Source organism: Drosophila obscura, unplaced genomic scaffold (genome assembly GCF_018151105.1).
Source record: "Drosophila obscura isolate BZ-5 IFL unplaced genomic scaffold, ASM1815110v1 contig_1, whole genome shotgun sequence".
Taxonomy (NCBI): domain Eukaryota; kingdom Metazoa; phylum Arthropoda; class Insecta; order Diptera; family Drosophilidae; genus Drosophila; species Drosophila obscura.
Window position 1 is genome coordinate 8,727,622 of NW_024542679.1, and position 18,972 is coordinate 8,746,593.

The 18,972-nt window shown below is 47.1% G+C and overlaps 5 protein-coding genes across 9 annotated transcripts; 3 read left to right on the forward strand and 2 right to left on the reverse strand.

Annotated features, from left to right (window-relative positions):
- Positions 1-66: 66 nt before the first annotated feature.
- Positions 67-1,283, reverse strand: LOC111070526. The gene is made up of 3 exons (XM_022361135.2): positions 1,086-1,283; positions 440-1,029; positions 67-371 (listed from the first exon to the last, which is right to left on the reverse strand). Exons 1-3 carry the CDS (start codon positions 1,190-1,192, stop codon positions 259-261), a joined length of 810 nt encoding a protein of 269 aa, XP_022216827.1. The 5' UTR covers positions 1,193-1,283; the 3' UTR covers positions 67-258.
- A 358-nt stretch (positions 1,284-1,641) lies between these two features.
- LOC111070490 (rho GTPase-activating protein 68F) lies at positions 1,642-5,517 on the forward strand. Of its 4 annotated transcripts, XM_022361080.2 has the most exons (7): positions 1,642-1,716; positions 2,525-2,674; positions 3,411-3,453; positions 3,535-3,660; positions 3,739-3,774; positions 3,835-4,030; positions 4,114-5,517. In XM_022361080.2, the coding sequence occupies exons 5-7, from the start codon at positions 3,747-3,749 to the stop codon at positions 5,150-5,152; spliced, it is 1,263 nt and encodes a 420-aa protein (XP_022216772.1). In that variant the 5' UTR covers positions 1,642-1,716; positions 2,525-2,674; positions 3,411-3,453; positions 3,535-3,660; positions 3,739-3,746; the 3' UTR covers positions 5,153-5,517. The 4 variants fall into 4 exon arrangements, with proteins under 4 accessions (XP_022216772.1, XP_022216769.1, XP_022216770.1 ...); XM_022361077.2 differs by lacking the exon at positions 3,411-3,453; XM_022361078.2 differs by lacking the exons at positions 1,642-1,716; positions 3,411-3,453 and adding an exon at positions 1,826-1,888.
- A 423-nt stretch (positions 5,518-5,940) lies between these two features.
- On the reverse strand, positions 5,941-8,032 carry LOC111070489 (eukaryotic translation initiation factor 3 subunit L). Its single transcript, XM_022361076.2, has 4 exons — positions 7,907-8,032; positions 7,296-7,774; positions 6,252-7,224; positions 5,941-6,187 (listed from the first exon to the last, which is right to left on the reverse strand). Exons 1-4 carry the CDS (start codon positions 7,943-7,945, stop codon positions 6,053-6,055), a joined length of 1,626 nt encoding a protein of 541 aa, XP_022216768.1. The 5' UTR covers positions 7,946-8,032; the 3' UTR covers positions 5,941-6,052.
- Positions 8,033-8,384: 352 nt separating this feature from the next.
- Positions 8,385-18,521, forward strand: LOC111070458 (neurexin-4). Of its 2 annotated transcripts, none has more exons than XM_022361000.2 (12): positions 8,385-8,814; positions 10,521-10,637; positions 12,979-13,175; positions 13,810-13,951; positions 14,015-15,193; positions 15,262-15,387; positions 15,472-15,675; positions 15,751-16,680; positions 16,741-16,920; positions 16,990-17,334; positions 17,393-17,530; positions 17,599-18,521. In XM_022361000.2, the coding sequence occupies exons 1-12, from the start codon at positions 8,712-8,714 to the stop codon at positions 17,787-17,789; spliced, it is 3,852 nt and encodes a 1,283-aa protein (XP_022216692.1). In that variant the 5' UTR covers positions 8,385-8,711; the 3' UTR covers positions 17,790-18,521. The 2 variants fall into 2 exon arrangements, with proteins under 2 accessions (XP_022216692.1, XP_022216693.1); XM_022361001.2 differs by lacking the exon at positions 12,979-13,175 and adding an exon at positions 13,471-13,667.
- Positions 10,872-12,072, forward strand: LOC111070459 (L-aminoadipate-semialdehyde dehydrogenase-phosphopantetheinyl transferase). The gene has a single exon (XM_022361002.2). It carries the CDS (start codon positions 11,029-11,031, stop codon positions 11,977-11,979), a length of 951 nt encoding a protein of 316 aa, XP_022216694.2. The 5' UTR covers positions 10,872-11,028; the 3' UTR covers positions 11,980-12,072.
- Positions 18,522-18,972: the final 451 nt, after the last annotated feature.

Sequence of the window (18,972 nt, forward strand, 5' to 3'; positions counted from 1 at the left end):
GGTCAACTAACGTTCGTTTTTGTTGATTTTGATATTCGGTTTATTATTACTAGTTAGCCAGGACTCTCAGAACTTAAAATATAATTTTATTCGATTGATGAATACATTTTCTTGGCTAATCGGCTAATTTGAAGAACTCCTATTTTTTGGGTTGGTAGAAGGGTACGAAGGGAAAAATGTTGTGTAAAATGTGTAGTCTGCAAAACTGGAATAACTAAACAATAAACTTTTGATAAAAAACTATTCAAATAAGCACTTTCAGGAAGCTGAAAAGTACGCATCTTCCACCGAGTTCTCTATGTCGTAGAACATTATGAATAGCACGCAGATCAGGACCAGGAGCAGGATCACTTTGAAGGTATCGGATTGCACTGCAGTAGATAAAACGAATCGAATAGAGTTCCTGGCACCAATCCTACAAAAAGTGATCGATCCTTACCAAGCTTGTTCAGAAATTTAATTTCTTTCTTATTTGCCCGTACTTCTGTGGTGGCGGGATGGTTGCCTAAATGGTTCTTGAGTTTACGGCTTATATAAGCGTCGAAATTAGCCTTAGAAATGTTCTTCCTGCTCTTCTTCTTGTTGCGCTTCTTATTTCGGTGTAGGATTGAGGAACAGCTGGCGTAAATCGGTAGCCGAGTGAAAACCTTCCCTGGTGGAACTCGTTGACGCTGTTTGAGAGTCAAATTGTGGGCTATAACCTCTGGTTTTTGGATCATCTCCTGGCGTTCGACCTCTTCATGCTGCTGATCGTTCTCTTGGCCTGTGCTCCCTTCTGTATCCTGTGCCTGAGCGAGAGTTTCCTTTGGGTCTTCCACAACCTTTCGTGACAATAGCCTGGGTGATGTCACTGCTAGCCTCTGTGATAGTTCGTACAGACCCTCCATGGACGACATGGATGTTCGCTCCTTCAAATCAGGCAGCACAAGGACTGCCTTAAGATTGCGTTCTCCAATGTACGTGTCACAGGGAGTGCTCACAATGCCATGGGCAGTGACCTTTCCCTTACTCGGACAGATCATGATAGAACTGCGGTTGATAGAAGTCGGGGAGTTGCTTTTGGAGGCTGGCATAGCTGTACTTACGAGTCTGATTTGAAGTTTTTGCTTTTGAACGCCTCAACAAGCCGTTCTTCTTCCGAATCGTATTCGTTAGAAGATTCCGGATCGGACACGGACCTTGGATACGGCATTGAGCAAATATTTTAATATTAGAGAACTTTTTTTTGAGAGAACTGATTGTATCTCATTTGGAAGGAACTGGAATGTTCTTTTTATGAAGTTTAAGCATTGCAGGGGCATGCTTTGATGAAGAGTTTAGCTACGTAACGTTATAGCTTTTATTTTTTATTGACTTTTTATAAACAATCACGTAAGAAGAGTCCTCAAAGTAATTCAGGGCTGAGAGTGCTAATTTGCTAGTAATATTACGAAACTCGAAACATTTTAGCGCGGCTCAGGTAAAAGATATCGTAGTTGTTTTTTGTAAATTATGAGGATGGTAGGATTGATCTTCAAGAAGAAGTTACAAAAAGTACTTTTACTCAAGTTGTTCAACCGTTTAAATAAAGGGGGGTTAAGTGGGCTAAGTTCGATTTTTTTAAAGGTATTTTTAACATAAGAAGGTATATTTCGGTATATTCCTGAGAGTCAGTCACACTGACAACGTCTTGCAATAAAAAATTAACAATATCTTTTTTTTTGCTATTGATAAAAGGTAATTTGCAAGCGCCTCTAACTGATACTGTTCAGGAGCAAAGTGCTGTGTATTAAACGAAAGACGTACGTTTTCGCATTGGCATACAGATAGGCAGCATTGATGATATACTATAGTCCACCGCCCAAGCAGTCGTCTCCGAGTTGCTGATAAAAAGTACATACGGCAAGAAGTAAATATTGTTAAGTGGTGACAAAACACAAGTGCGCAGTTCGTTGGCATTTTATTCCTTATATTAGTCTGGCCATTGCACGAGTATGTGTTAAGGAAGACTCTGCATATTCCCTGTATGTATGTACATAAGCACAGGAGCGGATCAAAAGCACAGACGCTGGAAAAAGTGCATTAAATACCACGATTTAATTCGTTGAAATTTAAAGTCCCAAGTTTCGCTTCGCTTCGTTGTCTGTGTTATCTTTCGTAAAAGACCCTCGCCCTGCCTTTAATTTTCGCCAGCACTGTATGTATACTATGCGGTGGGGCGTAGGCGTTTTGGCCCCCATAGTCCCGCCCCACTGCCTGCCAATCCCCACCACTTCGCCTTAAACTCTATTCGTGTCCATATAAAAGAGCAAGAAACAATCCATTGCCGTTCGATGGCAATCCATCGCTCGTTGGCAATGAATGAATGAATGAATGTGAATCAGCGCAAGGCACTATGGCGCGGCGACAGTCAAGAAACTACATAGCTTGGTGTGACGTCACCGATAGACGACTCCTACTATATGTACAGCACACAGCTTGAAGCGCTTGAAGCGACAGTTGGCCCACGACCGATTATGGCTAATTTATTCTCACTATATTCCAGCTGTACTGTATTTGCTACATGCCAATTCGATAGCGCGACTGAGATACGTCCTGCGTCATTGCATCGCATCGCATCGATAATCCACACTCTGTACACCTGTCTGTCCCACAATGGACAACACCCATTCGCATTTCACATCGAGATTACCAGGTAAGAGCGCTTCCGTTTCGATATGTGTAGTTGCGGATTTCGAATTTCAATCTTTCATTTCTGTTTTCTGCTTAGCTTAGCCGCTTAGCCAATTAATTCGCTGTGAAACAATAATCCCCAAAAGGTCAAAAGATCTGTAATCTGTAATTTAAAGCTTGGGAATTGTTTCGTGGCGTGGCGCCGCTTGTTTTGTGTTTCCATTAATGTAACCGTAGCCAAGGGGGGGGGCCCCCGTTTAAGATCCAACTAACAATTAAACTAATTTAATGCCAACCCGTCCCCGCCTGCCCACCCTTCTTTGTTTTTGGTATCAAGTTGTGCTACTAACCCCCATTTGAAGCTGTAAAATCTCACTTACTGTACCTGTACATACCTACATATACTGCATATACTATTGCCCGTACTACTCTACATATTATGAATCCTGTGTTTTGTACGTTTTGTCGCTAGCTGTGTTTGTTGCCAATGTTTGTTTGAGGTTTGTCTGCGTGTATGTGTAGCCTTAGTTTTCTCTACGTACAATACATAATTCTCTGTGGCTGTCTCTGTTCCCTAACATAACCAAAAACAATAAAAAATATGTACAACAGGCGACTGTTGGAAGAACCCCCATACTTACTAATCCCACGAATCCCAAGTTATGTACGAATGTAACTCATCAATTACAAATTTCTCTGATCTGATCCATGTCTATTCACTTACTCAAACTCAATCCGAACTAAACTTGTTGCCTCAGGCCGTCAAAATACTTAAGTGAAAAGTGAAAAGCATTACTACTTGTAAGACTACGTTCTTGGAATATCTGTCCACTGCAACGGAAACCTACGAGATTAATAAACGCCTTCTCTCGCACCCACAAGGTCCTGCCATCAATTCGATCGTTGAGAACTCGGACGAGCCACAGCCCAGTCTCTCGGATCTGCACGACTTCGAGCCGAAGCTAGAGTTCGACGACACAGAGCTCCTGAGCCCGGCTCCTCTAGAGAGTAAGCGTTTCAGTGTCCCAAATTTGTGGTTAAGTAACAGCTGCTAATTGAACAATTGATTTATCCCTACCTTCCTAGAAGATGTTATGGTCGGTGACTTTGTGCTGGCCGATGGTGAGTGTGGGCCATTCCATGAATGGTATCTTGAATGACTCCCTCGATTCTCGTCTGCAGATCCAGATCTTGAGCCCGAGGAGGATGTGAATCCCCTGGAGGACGATTATGAAGATCAACTGAGGGAGCAGTCGGAGCAGTTTCAAGCACCCAAAAACAAATGCGACTTTCTAGGCACCGACAAGCAGGGTCGCCACGTCTTTGGCATTTACGCATCGCGGTTTCCCGAGAAGTCGCAGCTGGAGGGTTTCGTGCGGTATGTGTGTGCAACATCAGGTGCCATCTGAACAGCTTATCAGCAACGAAGCATCATTCTCTTATCATTCTCCATTCCGCCAGTCAAATCATCAAAGAGATCGAACCATTTGTGGAGAACGACTACATACTCGTTTATTTCCACCAAGGGCTTAAGGAGGACAACAAACCGTCGGCGCAGTTCCTGTGGAACTCGTACAAGGAGCTGGATCGAAACTTTCGTAAAAACCTAAAAACTCTGTATGTGGTGCATCCTACGTGGTTCATTCGGGTCATCTGGAACTTCTTCAGCCCCTTCATCAGCGACAAGTTCCGCAAGAAGCTAGTGTACATCTCCAGCCTGGATGAGCTGCGCCAGGCTCTCGGCCTGAACAAGCTGAAGCTGCCCGATAACATTTGCGACTTTGACGACAAGCTGAACCCCAGCCGCAAGTCAGCCGCAGGCGCACCCGCATCTCATCTAACAAGCAGCGTAAATGCATCCAGGCAGCAGCAGCACAAAATGGCGCCGACGATGCAATTTGGGGTGCCCCTGAAGTATATTGTTGTGAACAGTCCCTGCCTCAACTCCATACCCCCGATAGTGCGCAAGTGCGTGGACTCTCTGTCGATTACGGGCGTGATTGATACGGAGGGGATCTTCAGGCGATCGGGCAACCATGCCGAGATCATGGCCCTCAAGGAGCGCGTCAATCGCGGCGAGGACGTGGACCTGAAGAGTGTGAATGTTCATGTGATTGCAGGCCTGCTGAAAAGTTTCTTGCGCGATCTCTCAGAGCCGCTGCTCACATTCGAACTGTACGAGGATGTGACCAAGTTCCTGGAATGGCCCAAGGAGGAGCGCTCCCGCAATGTTACCCAACTGATACGCGAAAAACTGCCCGAAGAGAACTATGAGCTTTTCAAGTACATTGTCGAGTTCCTTGTGCGTGTGATGGACTGCGAGGATCTCAACAAGATGACCTCGTCCAATCTGGCCATCGTATTCGGCCCCAACTTCTTGTGGTCCCGCAGCACCAGCACCTCCCTGGAGGAAATCGCACCCATCAATGCATTTGTCGACTTTGTCCTACAGAATCACAAAGACATCTATTTGATCGATGTCAATCAGCACGCCCTGTGAAGGAGTGTGTCCGTGTCCCCGCGATCCCCCACAAACAAGCGATCCGTAATTTGTAAATTGTTTGATTTTAATGTTAGTTGTAAGCAAAAGCACAGCCTCCAGCCGGCAGAGTCCGCTTAGCACAAGGGCAAACCTAGTACGGTGTATAAAGAGTGTATCTTAATCCTAAGTTGAATTTTTAAACTGTGTGTAAATGTGTGAAAACGCTTGTAGCCATCCCAACCCCCACCACACTCCCCAAAATTATAATTATTTAACTCTCACTAAATGCTTAGTACGTTGATTTACCAAAGAAATTAGCAAGAGAGAAATTTGAGATGTTATACAATAAACACGCACATTCCCATTGCCCTAAGAAACGAAAACGAATACGAATACAGGCTTCTGCTGATGGTCGCTGAATGCTATGCTATAATGCTATGTGCACACCAATGTCCAATGTACGTGGAGTTGTGGCAAACTCAGAGTACGTAATACGTGTAGATTTTTTGAATTTCCTTATAGTCATACATACAAATTTTATAAAATAACGTATTGTTAAAAACTAAAAATAAAGTCAAATGTTAAAGCCCTAATCCGACATTCAACCAGTCCAAATATTGCTCGACTAGCACCCGCACCATGTGCCGGCACTGTGTTAAGACGGGCAGAGCAGACCGCTCATCTCTAAATTTTTTGCTCACACTAGTCACGAGAGATGCCGATGCTGATCTGGCTGTTAAATGCATCTACACTGAATCTAATATACCCCTTAATGTACTCTTAAGTACCGATTGTAAACACGTTAGTTTGGAGGACCCTTTCCTGCGAATGTGGATATTCGCAGGCATATTTTTATTGGTATCATCAGAGCGAAGCGGTCCAGTTTGGAATATTAAATATATCGTGAACTATTAGGGTTTAAATGTTGATGTTCTTCAGTTTGCGATTCAGGTCGTTGAACTTGAGGATTTTGCGCACAAAGAAGTCGCCATAGCGATGGGAGACCTTGGTGTCGGCTATGTGAATCATGTCGTCGTCAATGTAGAAGTCGAGCTGTAACGAGGAGCGAATGAGCACATTTCTCGAAGCAAACTGATCGATCATTTGACAAACTTACCTCAGAGCCGGACTTGAATGAGCCCTCCAGGCCACTGGGCCCCTTGCTCCATACCAAATTACGCATCTTGTGCTTGAAGCAGAGCAGGCGGATCAAGAGCTTGGACACATCGTCGTCGTTGGCATTGGGGTCGATGAAGGAGGCCAGCTTGGCCAGTGGCAATGTCGTGTAGAGCTTCAGATACGAGCGCGTGGTGGGCAGATCCTTCTGCTGGCGCACCTCATCCATGAACACCAGCAATTGATGCTCCATGGGATCCTTTACGTAGTCCTCCATGGGCGCATCGGCTGCCGGGGGGCAGGGGCTGACAAAGCGTGGGCAAGCAAACACGAAGAAAGACTTGAAGACCTCCAGATCGCCACACTGCATCTTGAACATGGCGTCGTGGTAGTTCTTCTCACGCAGCACCTGCTGAATGGACTCGTCGATGCACTGCGGATGCAGCACCAGGCAGATGGCCAGCAAGTGGTACATCTGCTCGGCCTGCTTGTTGATCTGATCGTTCTGATAGGAGCGCGTGCTGTACAGCTGCTTGGTGCGCTGGATGTACAGCAGGATGTCGGAGAAGGTGCGTATGGCATCGGCATAGCGGCGCATCATCATGTAGGCAAATCCGACGTAGTACGATGTCGATATCTGACAGGCTGGTATGTGCGAGTAGGCAGATTTCTTGTGGATCTCAATGGGCTCCAGCACCTTGATGGCCTGGTAGTAGTCACCCAGCAGGGAGTGCACGCGCAGCAGGCCGACCAGCGAGAAGTAGCCCAGCATCTTGTAGAAGGCGAGCTTGCCAAAGTCTCCGGACACAGTATTCGGATCAACACCGCCCGAAATCGCCTCCAGCTGCTTCTTAATGTTGGAGATATCCACCAGAGAGTGCAAGACGTTCAAAATGCACAGAATGCTCCACACATTGCTGTGGTTCACGCACAGCTGCTGAATCTCCTCCTGGGACTTGTCCGTAAGCCGGGCACTGCAATTGACATTTATTCACATGTATGATCGGGATGCACGTAGCTGGGAAAAGTCAGGGACATCTCTTACCGGTATTGGGCAAAGTTCTGGAACTGATACACAAACTCGTCAACGAGCTCCCACAGCCAAATGTCGGGCAGTTCCAGCATAACGGGGTTCGGCGCCGAAATGATTAGATTGAAGAAGTCGCAATAGTTGAAGAACGAGTTGATGCGCTGATCCAGCTTAGGGCCACCAGGAATCCGGGCATGGATGTGACGGTAGTACAACTCCTTGTACAGAATCATGAACACCTTGTCGCTCTCCACCAGTGCCCCGACCTCCTGCTCCTCTGGCCAAGACGATTTGTCAAAGTGATGGTCGCTAATCTGCGGAAATGTGTTCTCGTACATGTTTTGTATGTCATAGAGATTTCCCTCCTTAACGGCCGCGCAGAAGTTCATCAAGAAGTACTTGACATTCTCTGGCATGCGGCTGGCGTAGTAGTTGCGCTCGTACTCCATGTCCAGAGCGGGATCGCCGGTATGGGCGAAATCATCATAAAAGTCCTGCAAATTAACAAATTTCATCAATCAATGCATTTTACATTAGTAACTGGGACAAAAGTTGGGTTATGTTGTCGCCACAGGCAAAACTAATCATTTCGCTGCTTAGTTGTCGCGCCAAGTTCCTGAACTTACCCCGTTGTTGGAAAACTCCTCACCACCGTATTTCGACATTATATATTCTGAGGTTCTACACAAAATCCACAAGAAAGCACGGTTTTTTGTCAACACGCCAACAAAAATTTGGCGAAAAGAAAGAGCAGCAGCGTGACCGACTCTTAGAAATATACCGAAATGACAAGGTACATTTTGAAAATATACCGTAAATACTTAGCCCACTTAGCCAGCCCTCTATTTCAAACACGGAAAATACTATTGTTTTTATATACTCCTTTTAGCGAAATATGCGAAATATACGACCTAATATGCGAAAAAAAATGTTAAAGCTTTCGTGTGACGCACGATTTAAGAGTGAAAATCCTGAAGTGTAATGAAGTTCTTAATTCTGTGCCATTAATAAACACCGATTAAATACAATCGCAATTCTGGTATTTTCTTTATGTCCCATTTTCTAGCGAGGATTTTAGCCATTTCCAGATACACCACACTTATTTCGACTGTGCAGCGAGAGGGACGTGTTCGTGTGTCATCCCCGCAGCGTTAATTATTTCTAATTCAAACGAAGCACCTTCTCAAAGAGGGCGTGAGTTGTAGGAGCCGCAGAGCAACAGTCTCATTGAAAGTTAAATTGTGAACATATAAAAGACAACGTTGCAAGAAATTGTTGGTGTAGAAGCTGACATCGCGGACGCGTTTTCAGTGCCCAGCCCCACTGGACGCAAGTGCATTTGGCTGCAGTAAATTCGTGAAGCATTGCGCGGAATACGGATATAAATGTGTTTATAAATCGGTTGCCGTGATTTACCACCACAAAGCCAGAATGAGGCAGCCCAAGTCCTCCACAGAAGCGTCGTTCTTTTCGATTCCGTTGTGCCTATGCCTCCTCCTGCTGGCCAACAGCAGCCTGCGAGCTGTGCAAGCAGGTAAGAGTCCAGTGTTTAATCGTAAATTATGAATGAATGTGCGTTCGTTTTGTAGAATTTTATTGAAAAAAACGCCCTGAAAGTTGCATAAAAACACCAATTGTTTGTAAGCCAAAATTTGGGCGTGTTCCCCAAAGCTGAAGACTCGCTCTTCGTCATTTCCATTTTTCTTTTACTGTGTGCTTTGCTTTTCAACTCGCTCTTTCGATCGCGAGAGAGAGAGAGAGCGAGCGTGCGTGAGCGTGAGAGGGAGATCGAAACGATCACAACAAAACCGCCGACTAGCAACAACTCGCTTTCGTTGGAGCCGCACTAAAAATTCTCTTTCTTATCGGGTGCATGAAGCCACGGGAACAATTGGGAATTGCCGGTCGGTCGGTCCTTTGGTTGAATGAAGAATGCCGCATCCCTGCAAGGCCCCATCTTCCGGTGTTTCATTGCGCATGCGACTGATGACGCTGCCTGCTTCCTGTCTGCCTCTCGTGTTGTGCACGTGCTGCTGGCGTGGGGGCATCGCACCATATGTCAACAGAGCGGATTATTATAGAATTATTGGGGTCTGGAAACACTCTTTCTCCTGGCTAATAGAGCTGTTGCGCTTACAAATAAACAACAACTCGAGAGTTCATTTGCAAACATTTTTATGACTAAAAATAAACAATTTTTCTCGCAATTAGTTGCCAATTTCCTCTACGCCCGCGCCCCAATTTGAGGCGCAGACAACCAGCCGGATAGACATCCCCCGTCCCGGCCAAAGCGTTGATAAGTTATTTCTGTGCTTCGCCTGTCCGCCGCCCCATCATTCGCACTCCACGTTTCTAGATCGGCGGAAATTGCTTTTCCCCATCGGTCGCGTCATATTTATTTCATTGAGAACATTAGCAAGATTTAAAATTTTATTGGGATTAGATTTTCTCCATAAAAAAACCACACATTTGGCAAGGCAATTATGTAAGACCATTCGGGGAATGTCCATCCATAAAAATACTTCAAGAAGGACAAGAGAAGTAGTTCAAGGGAGTGGCACTGCCCCCCATATTGATTATTTAGTCGGGGCGGGCGGGAATTGTCGTGCGTGTCCCCGTTCTGATAGCTAATCATTGTGGATTTCCACGGCTCAAAGTCAGCTTAAAGTGTACATGAACTCTGGATGGATGGATGGATGGATGGATGGCTTGTTGGCCCTTGTAAGGGTTGTTTTGCCACGTCCTGGCCTTGTTTACCTAGGAGCTGCACCCATCCGCTGCTTGGGGGTTGGTTGCTTTTGCTGTTGCAACAAAACAAAGCTGTCCTGTCTGATGTGTGTGTGGTGTGCTAGGATTTCCGTCTGCCTTCTTCACTTGTTCCACCGTCTAAGTGGACACTTTGCAACATGCATCTGCATCCGAAAGAGGGTGTCGTCCGTCTCTTGCCGCACAATATTGTGGTACAAATAAGAGACAAGAATCTGCGTTCCTTGCATGGCTATATATCAATGAATATTCGCCCTCCAGTTGTTTATTATTCCTGTGGCCTTATTTATGATGTCCATAAAAAGCAGCCAGGGACCAGCCCGAAATAAAGTACTTGAAATTCTTGGCCGCTGTCCAAACATATTGTTCGCATCTCAATTTAATTTGCGCCTTTGACAGTTCCAACCAAACACAATGTATTCTGGGTCAAGCGAAAGAGTATATAATAATAGAGAGTCTCGTCTCCACTTTCAGATGCGTTCACCGACTACTTCTCCGACTATGAGTGCAATCAGCCGCTCATGGACAGAGCCGTGCTGACGGCCACTTCATCGCTCGGGGAGCGGGGGCCAGACAAGGCGCACTTGAATGGTAAGTTTCGCTCCAGAATTATTTAATTATTTATTTACTTTACTTTCATTTCGTTTGATTGATTTTGTATGCTTTAGTTAGCGTTGAAATTTATTTTTATTAGGCTGTTCCGTTGATTATTTTCAAATAGACCCTCCATAGACCCACGCCCCCTCCCTCACCTGTTCAGCTTACAGTATTTTTATAGTGTATTTTTTAAAATAGTCTATAAACTGGTATATTGCCGCTTTCCCACTGCGGGCATACTGTCTCACTGCCAAGAAGAAGAATCAGATCAAGCGAAAAGTTTTTTTTTGTTGCAAAACGCCTTGAAAACGCCCAGAATGAGTGTACAATCAATTAGATAGTTCTGTAATACAATTGACTTATCCCACACTAAACTGCCATCCCGATGAGCAGGCACGTTTGCACCCGCTGGGCCTTCGATCTGGGCGCATGGACGCCCACGCTGCCGCAGCTGACGCAGGCGGTGGCTGCGATACAGCCCGAGGAGCGCACCCGCCTGATGAAGTTCCACTTCATCGATGACTTTCTGTCCTCGCTAATTGGTCGGCTATTAATGCGTAAATATGTGAGCGTGTGCACGGCCACGGCCTACCATCAAGTGCAATTTGCGCGCGATGTGCGCGGCAAGCCCTACTGGGTGCGAGGGCAGAGCGGGTCACTGTCGCCAATACTCAGCTTCAATGTCTCGCACCAGGGCCGGCTGGTGTTGCTGGCTGGTATCACCACCAGTGCGGCGGCGGCAGCGGCGGACACTGACACCGACAACGACAAAGACAACGACAACGACACCGCGGGGAGTGAGGCGGCTGACTTTGGCATTGGAACAGATGTCATGAAGATCGAGTATGCAGGTGGCAAGTCCCTGTCGGACTTCTTTCGACTCATGAAGGGCAAGTTTTCGGCCCAAGAGTGGAGCTATATCGGCCGACCGCAGCACAATGAACCCGCCCAACTGAAGGCATTTATGCGCCACTGGTGCCTGAAGGAGGCCTACGTCAAGGAGCTCGGGGTAGGCATCACAGTGGAGCTGGAGAAGATCAGCTTCTCTGTGGACACCACCCATTCGCTGGTGGAGGCCGTCTCCCCGCTGATTGGCACCACGCTGCGCTGCAACGACAGGCCGATGGACAACTGGCACTTTGAGGAGCACCTGCTGGAGGAGAAGTACTGTGCTGCCATCGCATTCCGCAACTGCCTGCCCCAGAATCACGGCAGGTTCGAGATGCTCCGCTTCGATGAGCTGATTGCGAAGAGTGCAGACGCTGCCGAGCTGGACAGCAGCGTGGTGGCCTACTGCAAGGAGGCGCTGCTGAAGCCCCACAAGAGCGATCGCTAACTGAGCTGAGCTGAGCTGATTTGTTGTTATCTGTAGAATAAATCTAGATCTATGTTCTGAAATATGTATCCTATAATCTCTGCTGTTGGGCAATTATTGTGTTGTCATGTTGCCTCCCCTCCCCTCCCCTTCGCACCCGCAGCGCTTCACAGTTACTCAGTTTGTTTGCCTGACACTGGAATAACAAAATAGAAGAAAAAGCAAGCCGGAAATGTGCCTAACAGGCAATAAACCCAAATTCGGGAACCCGTAATGGGCCTCAGACAGGGGCCAGACAACGTTCGTTCGTTCGTTCGTTCGTTCGTTTTGGTGGGTAAATTTATGCGCCAAACAGGACACGGCAAGGGTAGCTCGTTTATTTTTGGCATTCCCGGATTGCCTTTCAAAGTTTTATCGATGATGGAAGCGAAGAGTGACTGCCGCGGTTGCCAGCACTGAAACGAGCGAAACTTTCATGCGGCGGCATTGACCGGAGAACTCTAAGAATGGGATTGGGAATGGGAATGGGTATCGAATCTCCCTCTCTGTGCAGTCCGCTACGTTCTCACACTATTTGGTCACACCTGCTCCGCAGCATTTGGCGCGCGGTTCGCAATTAAAACAAAGAGCCATCCGACTCCGACTCCGACTGCTGCTGCTGCTGCAATTGTTTATGCTTGCCCATTATATGTGCAAACGTCGTGCCCATTTAGTGTTGGCACCAAACTCAACCCTCCAAGGATTACAAAAATCCATTTTTGGCAGGGGTTGAACCCTTGCACTCCTACGGCTGATTTGAAGGACCTTTTGGGTTGCAGGGGGCAGCCACTTGCAGCTGTCAATCGGTCTCGCCCCGTAAATTATGGTTTATTAATGGGAATATGCAGACCGTTTTAAACTCTTCGTTGTCCCATTTGTTGTATACTTTAAGTGGATTTTGATTTGTTTTCGTTTTCGTTTTTAATTTTATCGTTTCGTTTATCATTTATTGCTACCCGCTACTCAATCCATGAACTGAAGCTGGCACCTCGTGGTCGGCCAAGAACTCGGACTTTGATCAGCGCTTGATCATTGACTTGGGCAATGTGCGCAATGTCACGCACATAGCCCTGCAAGGACGTCCTCATAGCAATGAGTTCGTGACAGAGTACACCATAAGCTATGGCATAACCGATCTAGAATTTGCCGACTATAAAGAGCCGGGCGGCAATGTAAAGGTAAGCCCCCCCCAGAGTCCGCACCTTTGTCTCGCTCTCTGTCTCTCTAACAAAAAATGAATGTCTCTCTAATCCGATAATGGAATGGTGGTTGGTAACTGGTAACTGGTGACTGAGGGAAACTCCTCGAGCGGATTGTTGTATTTACTATCCATTAACATTTGTGTTTGCTTTTGTGCTTGATTTTATTTTTTGTATGGTTTTGGTTATGTTTTTGTGGCATGTAATGTAGCACACTATTCTCCTCACTCTTAATACACACACTGCAACTAACGTGCACCTAATGCTGGTACAGGGAACGCCGCTTGGACGCCAGTTGAGAATACCTATAACCACTTTCTAACACTCGATCTGGGAGAGGTGAGCATGGTGCGCAAGATCGCCACCATGGGACGCATGCACACGGATGAGTTTGTGACGGAGTACATTGTCCAGTACTCGGACGATGGCGAGTTCTGGCGATCGTATGTGAATCCCACAAGCGAGCCGCAGGTACGGTGACTAATCCTAGGCTTAACTAAACAATTAACTAACCATCAGCAAAGGTCAAAGGTTTAGCGGTTGACGGTAGAGATTTACTCTAAAATGTAGACTTACTCTCGAATTAATATGTGTTCTCCATGCAACAAAACAGATGTTCAAGGGCAATTCCGATGGCAATTCCATACACTACAACGTCTTCGAGGTGCCCATCATTGCCCAGTGGGTGAGGATAAATCCCACGCGCTGGCACGATCGCATTTCCATGCGCACGGAGCTCTACGGTTGCGACTACAGTAAGTGCTGCTCTTTGAACGAACTGAAACAATCCCATTCAACATTCCACCATTCGATTACAGTCTCGGAGAATCTGTACTTCAATGGCACTGGTCTGGTGCGCTACGATCTGCGCCGCGAGCCCATTGCCTCGACGCGCGAGTCAATTCGATTCCGCTTCAAGACGGCCTTCGCCAACGGCGTGATGATGTACTCGCGCGGCACCCAGGGCGACTACTACGGCCTGCAGCTGAAGGACAACAAAATGGTGCTGAACCTGGACCTGGGATCGGGCCTGATGACCTCTCTGTCGGTGGGCAGCCTGCTGGACGACAATGTGTGGCATGATGTCGTGATCTCGCGCAACCAGCGGGACATCATCTTCTCTGTGGACCGCGTCATAGTGCGCGGCCGCATTAAGGGCGAGTTCAGTCGCCTGAATCTCAACCGGGAGCTGTATCTGGGCGGCGTGCCCAATGTCCAGGAGGGCCTCATCGTCAACCAGAACTTCTCTGGGTGCTTCGAGAACATTTACTTCAACTCGACGAACTTCATTCGGGGCATGAAGGACAGCTACGAGCTGGGCGAGGCCTATCTGTACCACAAGGTGAACACCATTTTCGCGTGCCCCTCGCCGCCTATCTATCCGGTGACCTTCACCACGCGCGGATCCTTTGTGCGGCTCAAGGGCTACGAGAACTCGCAGCGTCTCAACGTTTCGTTCTACTTCCGCACGTACGAGGAGAGCGGCGTCATGCTGCACCACGACTTCTACTCTGGGGGCTACATCAAGGTGTTCCTCGAGTTCGGCAAGGTCAAGATCGATCTGATGGCCAAGGACAGGCCCCGCATCATCCTGGACAACTACGACGAACAGTTCAATGATGGCAAGTGGCACTCCTTTGTGCTCTCCATCGAGCGCAATCGTCTCATTTTGAACATTGACCAGCGGCCGATGACCACGACCAAGAAACTGCAGATAGCCACTGGAGCGCTGTACTACATAGCGGGTGGGAAGGAAAAGAACGGCTTTGTGGGCTGTATGCGGCTCATCTCGGTGGATGGCAACTACAAACTGCCCCAGGACTGGGTGCAGGGCGAGGAGGTTTGCTGCGGCGACGAAGTGATAGTCGATGCCTGCCAAATGATCGATCGCTGCAACCCGAATCCGTGCCAGCACAAGGGTGTGTGCCACCAGAATTCCAGGGAGTTCTTCTGCGACTGCGCCCACACGGGCTACGCGGGCGCCGTTTGTCATACCTGTAAGTGGCATGGAGACTGCAGCTGTAGAGTGAAATTCATTCTCATTCTATCAATCTTCCCTTTTCAGCCAACAATCCATTGTCCTGTCTGGCCCTCAAGAATGTGCAGCATGTGCAGCAGCGGGTGAACCTCAATCTCGATGTGGATGGCAGTGGTCCGCTGGAGCCCTTCCCCGTCACCTGCGAGTTCTATTGTAAGTGGAATATCAGACAGTTGACTCACAGTTTGCTATATTGCTGGATGGGCTTTTGTGTGTTTGTTTGTTTTTTTTTTGCAGCGGATGGTCGCGTCATCACCACGCTAAGCCACAGCCAAGAGCACACCACCACAGTGGATGGCTTCCAGGAGCCGGGCTCCTTCGAGCAATCCATTATGTACGATGCCAATCTATTGCAGATCGAGGCCCTGCTGAATCGCTCTCACAGCTGCTGGCAGCGTCTGAGCTACTCCTGCCGTTCCTCGCGACTCTTCAATTCGCCCTGTAAGTATCTGCCTTGCTGTGTATCGTGATAATTGATGCTGATTTATGGTGTCCCTCGCCCCTTCGCAAACACAGCTGAGTCTGGAAACTTCCGTCCGTTCTCGTGGTGGCTCTCGCGCCACAATCAACCCATGGACTACTGGGCTGGCGCGCTGCCTGGGTCGCGTAAGTGCGAATGCGGCATACTGGGCAAGTGCCATGACCCCACCAAGTGGTGCAACTGTGACTCCAATTCGCTCGAGTGGATGGAGGATGGCGGCGATATCCGTGAGAAGGAATTTCTGCCCGTGCGGGCGGTGAAGTTCGGCGACACGGGCACACCGCTGGACGAGAAACAGGGCCGCTATACGCTCGGACCCCTGCGTTGCGAGGGCGATGATCTGTTCAGCAATGTGGTGACCTTCCGCATTGCCGATGCCTCCATTAACCTGCCACCCTTCGACATGGGCCACTCTGGCGACATTTATCTCGAGTTCCGCACCACGCAAGAGAACTCGGTTCTCTTCCACGCCACTGGTCCCACGGACTACATCAAACTGAGCCTGATCGGCGGCAATAAGCTGCAGTTTCAGTACCAGGCGGGCAGCGGGCCACTCGGTGTGAATGTCGGCACAAGCTATCACCTGAACGACAACAACTGGCACACGGTGAGTGTGGAGCGCAACAGAAAGGAGGCTCGCCTGGTGGTGGACGGCTCCATAAAGGCGGAGGTTCGTGAGCCGCCGGGCCCAGTGCGCGCCCTCCATCTGACCTCCGATCTGGTCATAGGAGCCACCACAGAGTATCGCGATGGGTATGTGGGCTGCATACGCGCCCTGCTGCTCAACGGAAAGATGGTGGACCTCAAGGAGCACTCCAAGCGGGGTCTGTACGGCATCCACGCTGGCTGCGTGGGTCGCTGTGAGTCGAGTCCCTGCCTCAACAATGGCACCTGCATCGAGCGCTACGATGGCTACAGCTGCGACTGCCGTTGGAGCGCCTTCAAGGGACCCATTTGCGCAGATGGTGGGTGATTCTAGCAGGCTGTTATTTAATCGTATTTAATTGGAGTTATTTTTATTGCAGAGATTGGTGTCAATCTGCGTTCCAGCTCGATCATTCGGTACGAGTTCGAGGGCTCCTTCCGCTCCAGCATTGCGGAGAACATTCGCGTTGGCTTCACAACGACCATTCCGAAGGGCTTCCTGCTGGGATTCTCATCAAATTTGACTGGCGAATATTTAACCATACAGATTTCCAATTCCGGTGTGTAGATGCAACTTCATTGGCGTAAGCAGAAATCATGTTCCTCTCGCCCATCCCATCCCCTTGCAGGTCACTTGCGCTGCGTCTTTGACTTTGGCTTTGAGCGGCAGGAGATCATCTTCCCCAAGAAGCACTTTGGGCTGGGCCAGTACCACGACATGCGCTTCATGCGCAAGAATAGCGGATCCACAGTGGTGCTGCAGGTGGACAACTACGAGCCCGTGGAGTATCACTTCGACATCAAGGCCTCGGCCGATGCTCAGTTCAATAACATTCAGTACATGTACATTGGCAAGAACGAGTCCATGACCGATGGCTTCGTCGGCTGTGTCTCCCGCGTCCAGTTCGATGACATTTATCCGCTCAAGCTGATGTTCCAGCAGAATCCACCGAAAAACGTCCGGTCCATGGGCAGTAAGTAGTTTGAATTGAACCCAGAAAATGCACAGATTACCCACCTTGTTCGTTATAGCACAACTGACCGAAGACTTTTGCGGCGTTGAGCCTGTGACGCACCCGCCCATCGAAATCGAGACGCGACCACCACCGCTGGTTGATGAGGAAAAGCTGCGCAAGGCCTACAACGAGGTGAACTCTGTGCTGCTGGCATGTAAGTGCATGAATTTCCATCGAGTGATTAGCAGCGGACTCATGGCTTTACCTTGCATTAATTGATAGGTCTGCTCGTGATTCTGTTCCTGTTGCTGATACTCATGTTCTTCTTGATCGGCCGGTATCTGCACCGCCACAAGGGCGACTATTTGACGCACGAGGATCATGGAGCCGATGGTGCCGACGATCCCGATGACGCAGTCCTCCACTCGACCACTGGCCACCAAGTCAGAAAGCGAACAGAGATCTTCATATAATCCAGTCGCAAGAATACACACAAATCATTTTACAAATCGCCTTAGACAAGCAGAAGACTCACCAAAAACAAAAAACAAAAAAACAAAAAAACAAAAAACGATTTAAAAAACGTAATGAAAGGAATCAAAGGAATACGCGGATAAGGCTCAACAACAAATGGATTGAGACTTTTCCACGCACTGCCAGCTTTGTAGTTGATTTGTATTTGGTTTTGTAGCTGGTTATTTATGTTTTATTCTTTTGGTTGTTTTGACGGCACCCCACACTTACCCTTACACCTCACACTCTCACTGTTGGAACACACTCAATAGTCAGAAAACCGTCCATTTTTTTTAGTTAATTTTATGAACACATTTCTGTTTGCGAAATTAAGTTTAAAACTTGTATTTTAAGTTTACCGAAACCAGCCAATTTTTGATAGTATGAAGACGCGTATGGCGAATATGCATACATACTACATACATACATGTAAAAACGAACATTCCATTATTTTTAATATGTACGTTTTCTCTCTAATGTATAATTAAATATGTCTTCTAATTTACACACAACGGAAACACGCGAATCGAATCGTTTTGTGGCTAAACAAATCTGCTGCTACTTTAAATAAAAATAAAAATCGAAAGGCAAATTGTATTTTTGGAAAATGCAGTTTAAACGTCTTAAACTTTGAATTTGCAAATCTAGATTTTAGAACTATATTATATACCAATGAAACAAAAACAAAAACAATACAAAAACGAGACAATGAAAGATTACAATTTTTAAATTTCAATAAAAGAAAAACTATAAATAATTGAAGTGTTTGTGGAACTTACCGTTTTACCGTTTGCTGCTAGGGAAACTAATGGATTTTCAGTCTCTGAAAGTTTATTCAATATAATTTTGTATACTAAAATATATATATATATATATGTATATATATGTATGTATGTATATAATGTGTGTGTGTGTGTACAGGCTATTCCAAATATTAATATTTGATGGTTTGTTTTTGATTTCCTTGTAACAATATCGTTTAACACTAATTTTGATTACTACGATTTGGGTTTCTGTTTTGTGGTTTATCTACTAGATGTATTGGAATATTTGGTTTGCACATGTATAATATTGTTATTATTATTGTTAACGAACCAACAGTCGTAAGTCACACATGTAACATGTCAAGGTAGAGTACTATGT

Bases quoted from the DNA above. Each gene is read 5' to 3' on its own strand.
- LOC111070526 (XM_022361135.2), bottom strand. From the start codon at position 1,192: ATGCCGTATCCAAGGTCCGTGTCCGATCCGGAATCTTCTAACGAATAC. The intron at 1,030-1,085 runs GTAAGTACAGCT...TATCAACCGCAG, and splicing joins AAAAACTTCAAATCAGACTC to TTCTATCATGATCTGTCCGA. The intron at 372-439 runs GTAAGGATCGAT...TATCTACTGCAG, and splicing joins TAAATTTCTGAACAAGCTTG to TGCAATCCGATACCTTCAAA.
- LOC111070490 (XM_022361077.2), top strand. From the start codon at position 2,635: ATGGACAACACCCATTCGCATTTCACATCGAGATTACCAG. The intron at 3,661-3,738 runs GTAAGCGTTTCA...CTACCTTCCTAG, and splicing joins GAGCCCGGCTCCTCTAGAGA to AAGATGTTATGGTCGGTGAC. The intron at 4,031-4,113 runs GTATGTGTGTGC...CCATTCCGCCAG, and splicing joins CAGCTGGAGGGTTTCGTGCG to TCAAATCATCAAAGAGATCG.
- LOC111070489 (XM_022361076.2), bottom strand. From the start codon at position 7,945: ATGTCGAAATACGGTGGTGAGGAGTTTTCCAACAACGGG. The intron at 7,775-7,906 runs GTAAGTTCAGGA...GTTAATTTGCAG, and splicing joins AGGAGTTTTCCAACAACGGG to GACTTTTATGATGATTTCGC. The intron at 7,225-7,295 runs GTAAGAGATGTC...TGTCAATTGCAG, and splicing joins CAGAACTTTGCCCAATACCG to TGCCCGGCTTACGGACAAGT.
- LOC111070458 (XM_022361000.2), top strand. From the start codon at position 8,712: ATGAGGCAGCCCAAGTCCTCCACAGAAGCGTCGTTCTTTTCGATTCCG. The intron at 15,676-15,750 runs GTAAGTATCTGC...TCGCAAACACAG, and splicing joins GCGACTCTTCAATTCGCCCT to CTGAGTCTGGAAACTTCCGT. The intron at 17,335-17,392 runs GTAAGTAGTTTG...TGTTCGTTATAG, and splicing joins AAACGTCCGGTCCATGGGCA to CACAACTGACCGAAGACTTT.
- LOC111070459 (XM_022361002.2), top strand. From the start codon at position 11,029: ATGAGCAGGCACGTTTGCACCCGCTGGGCCTTCGATCTGGGCGCATGG.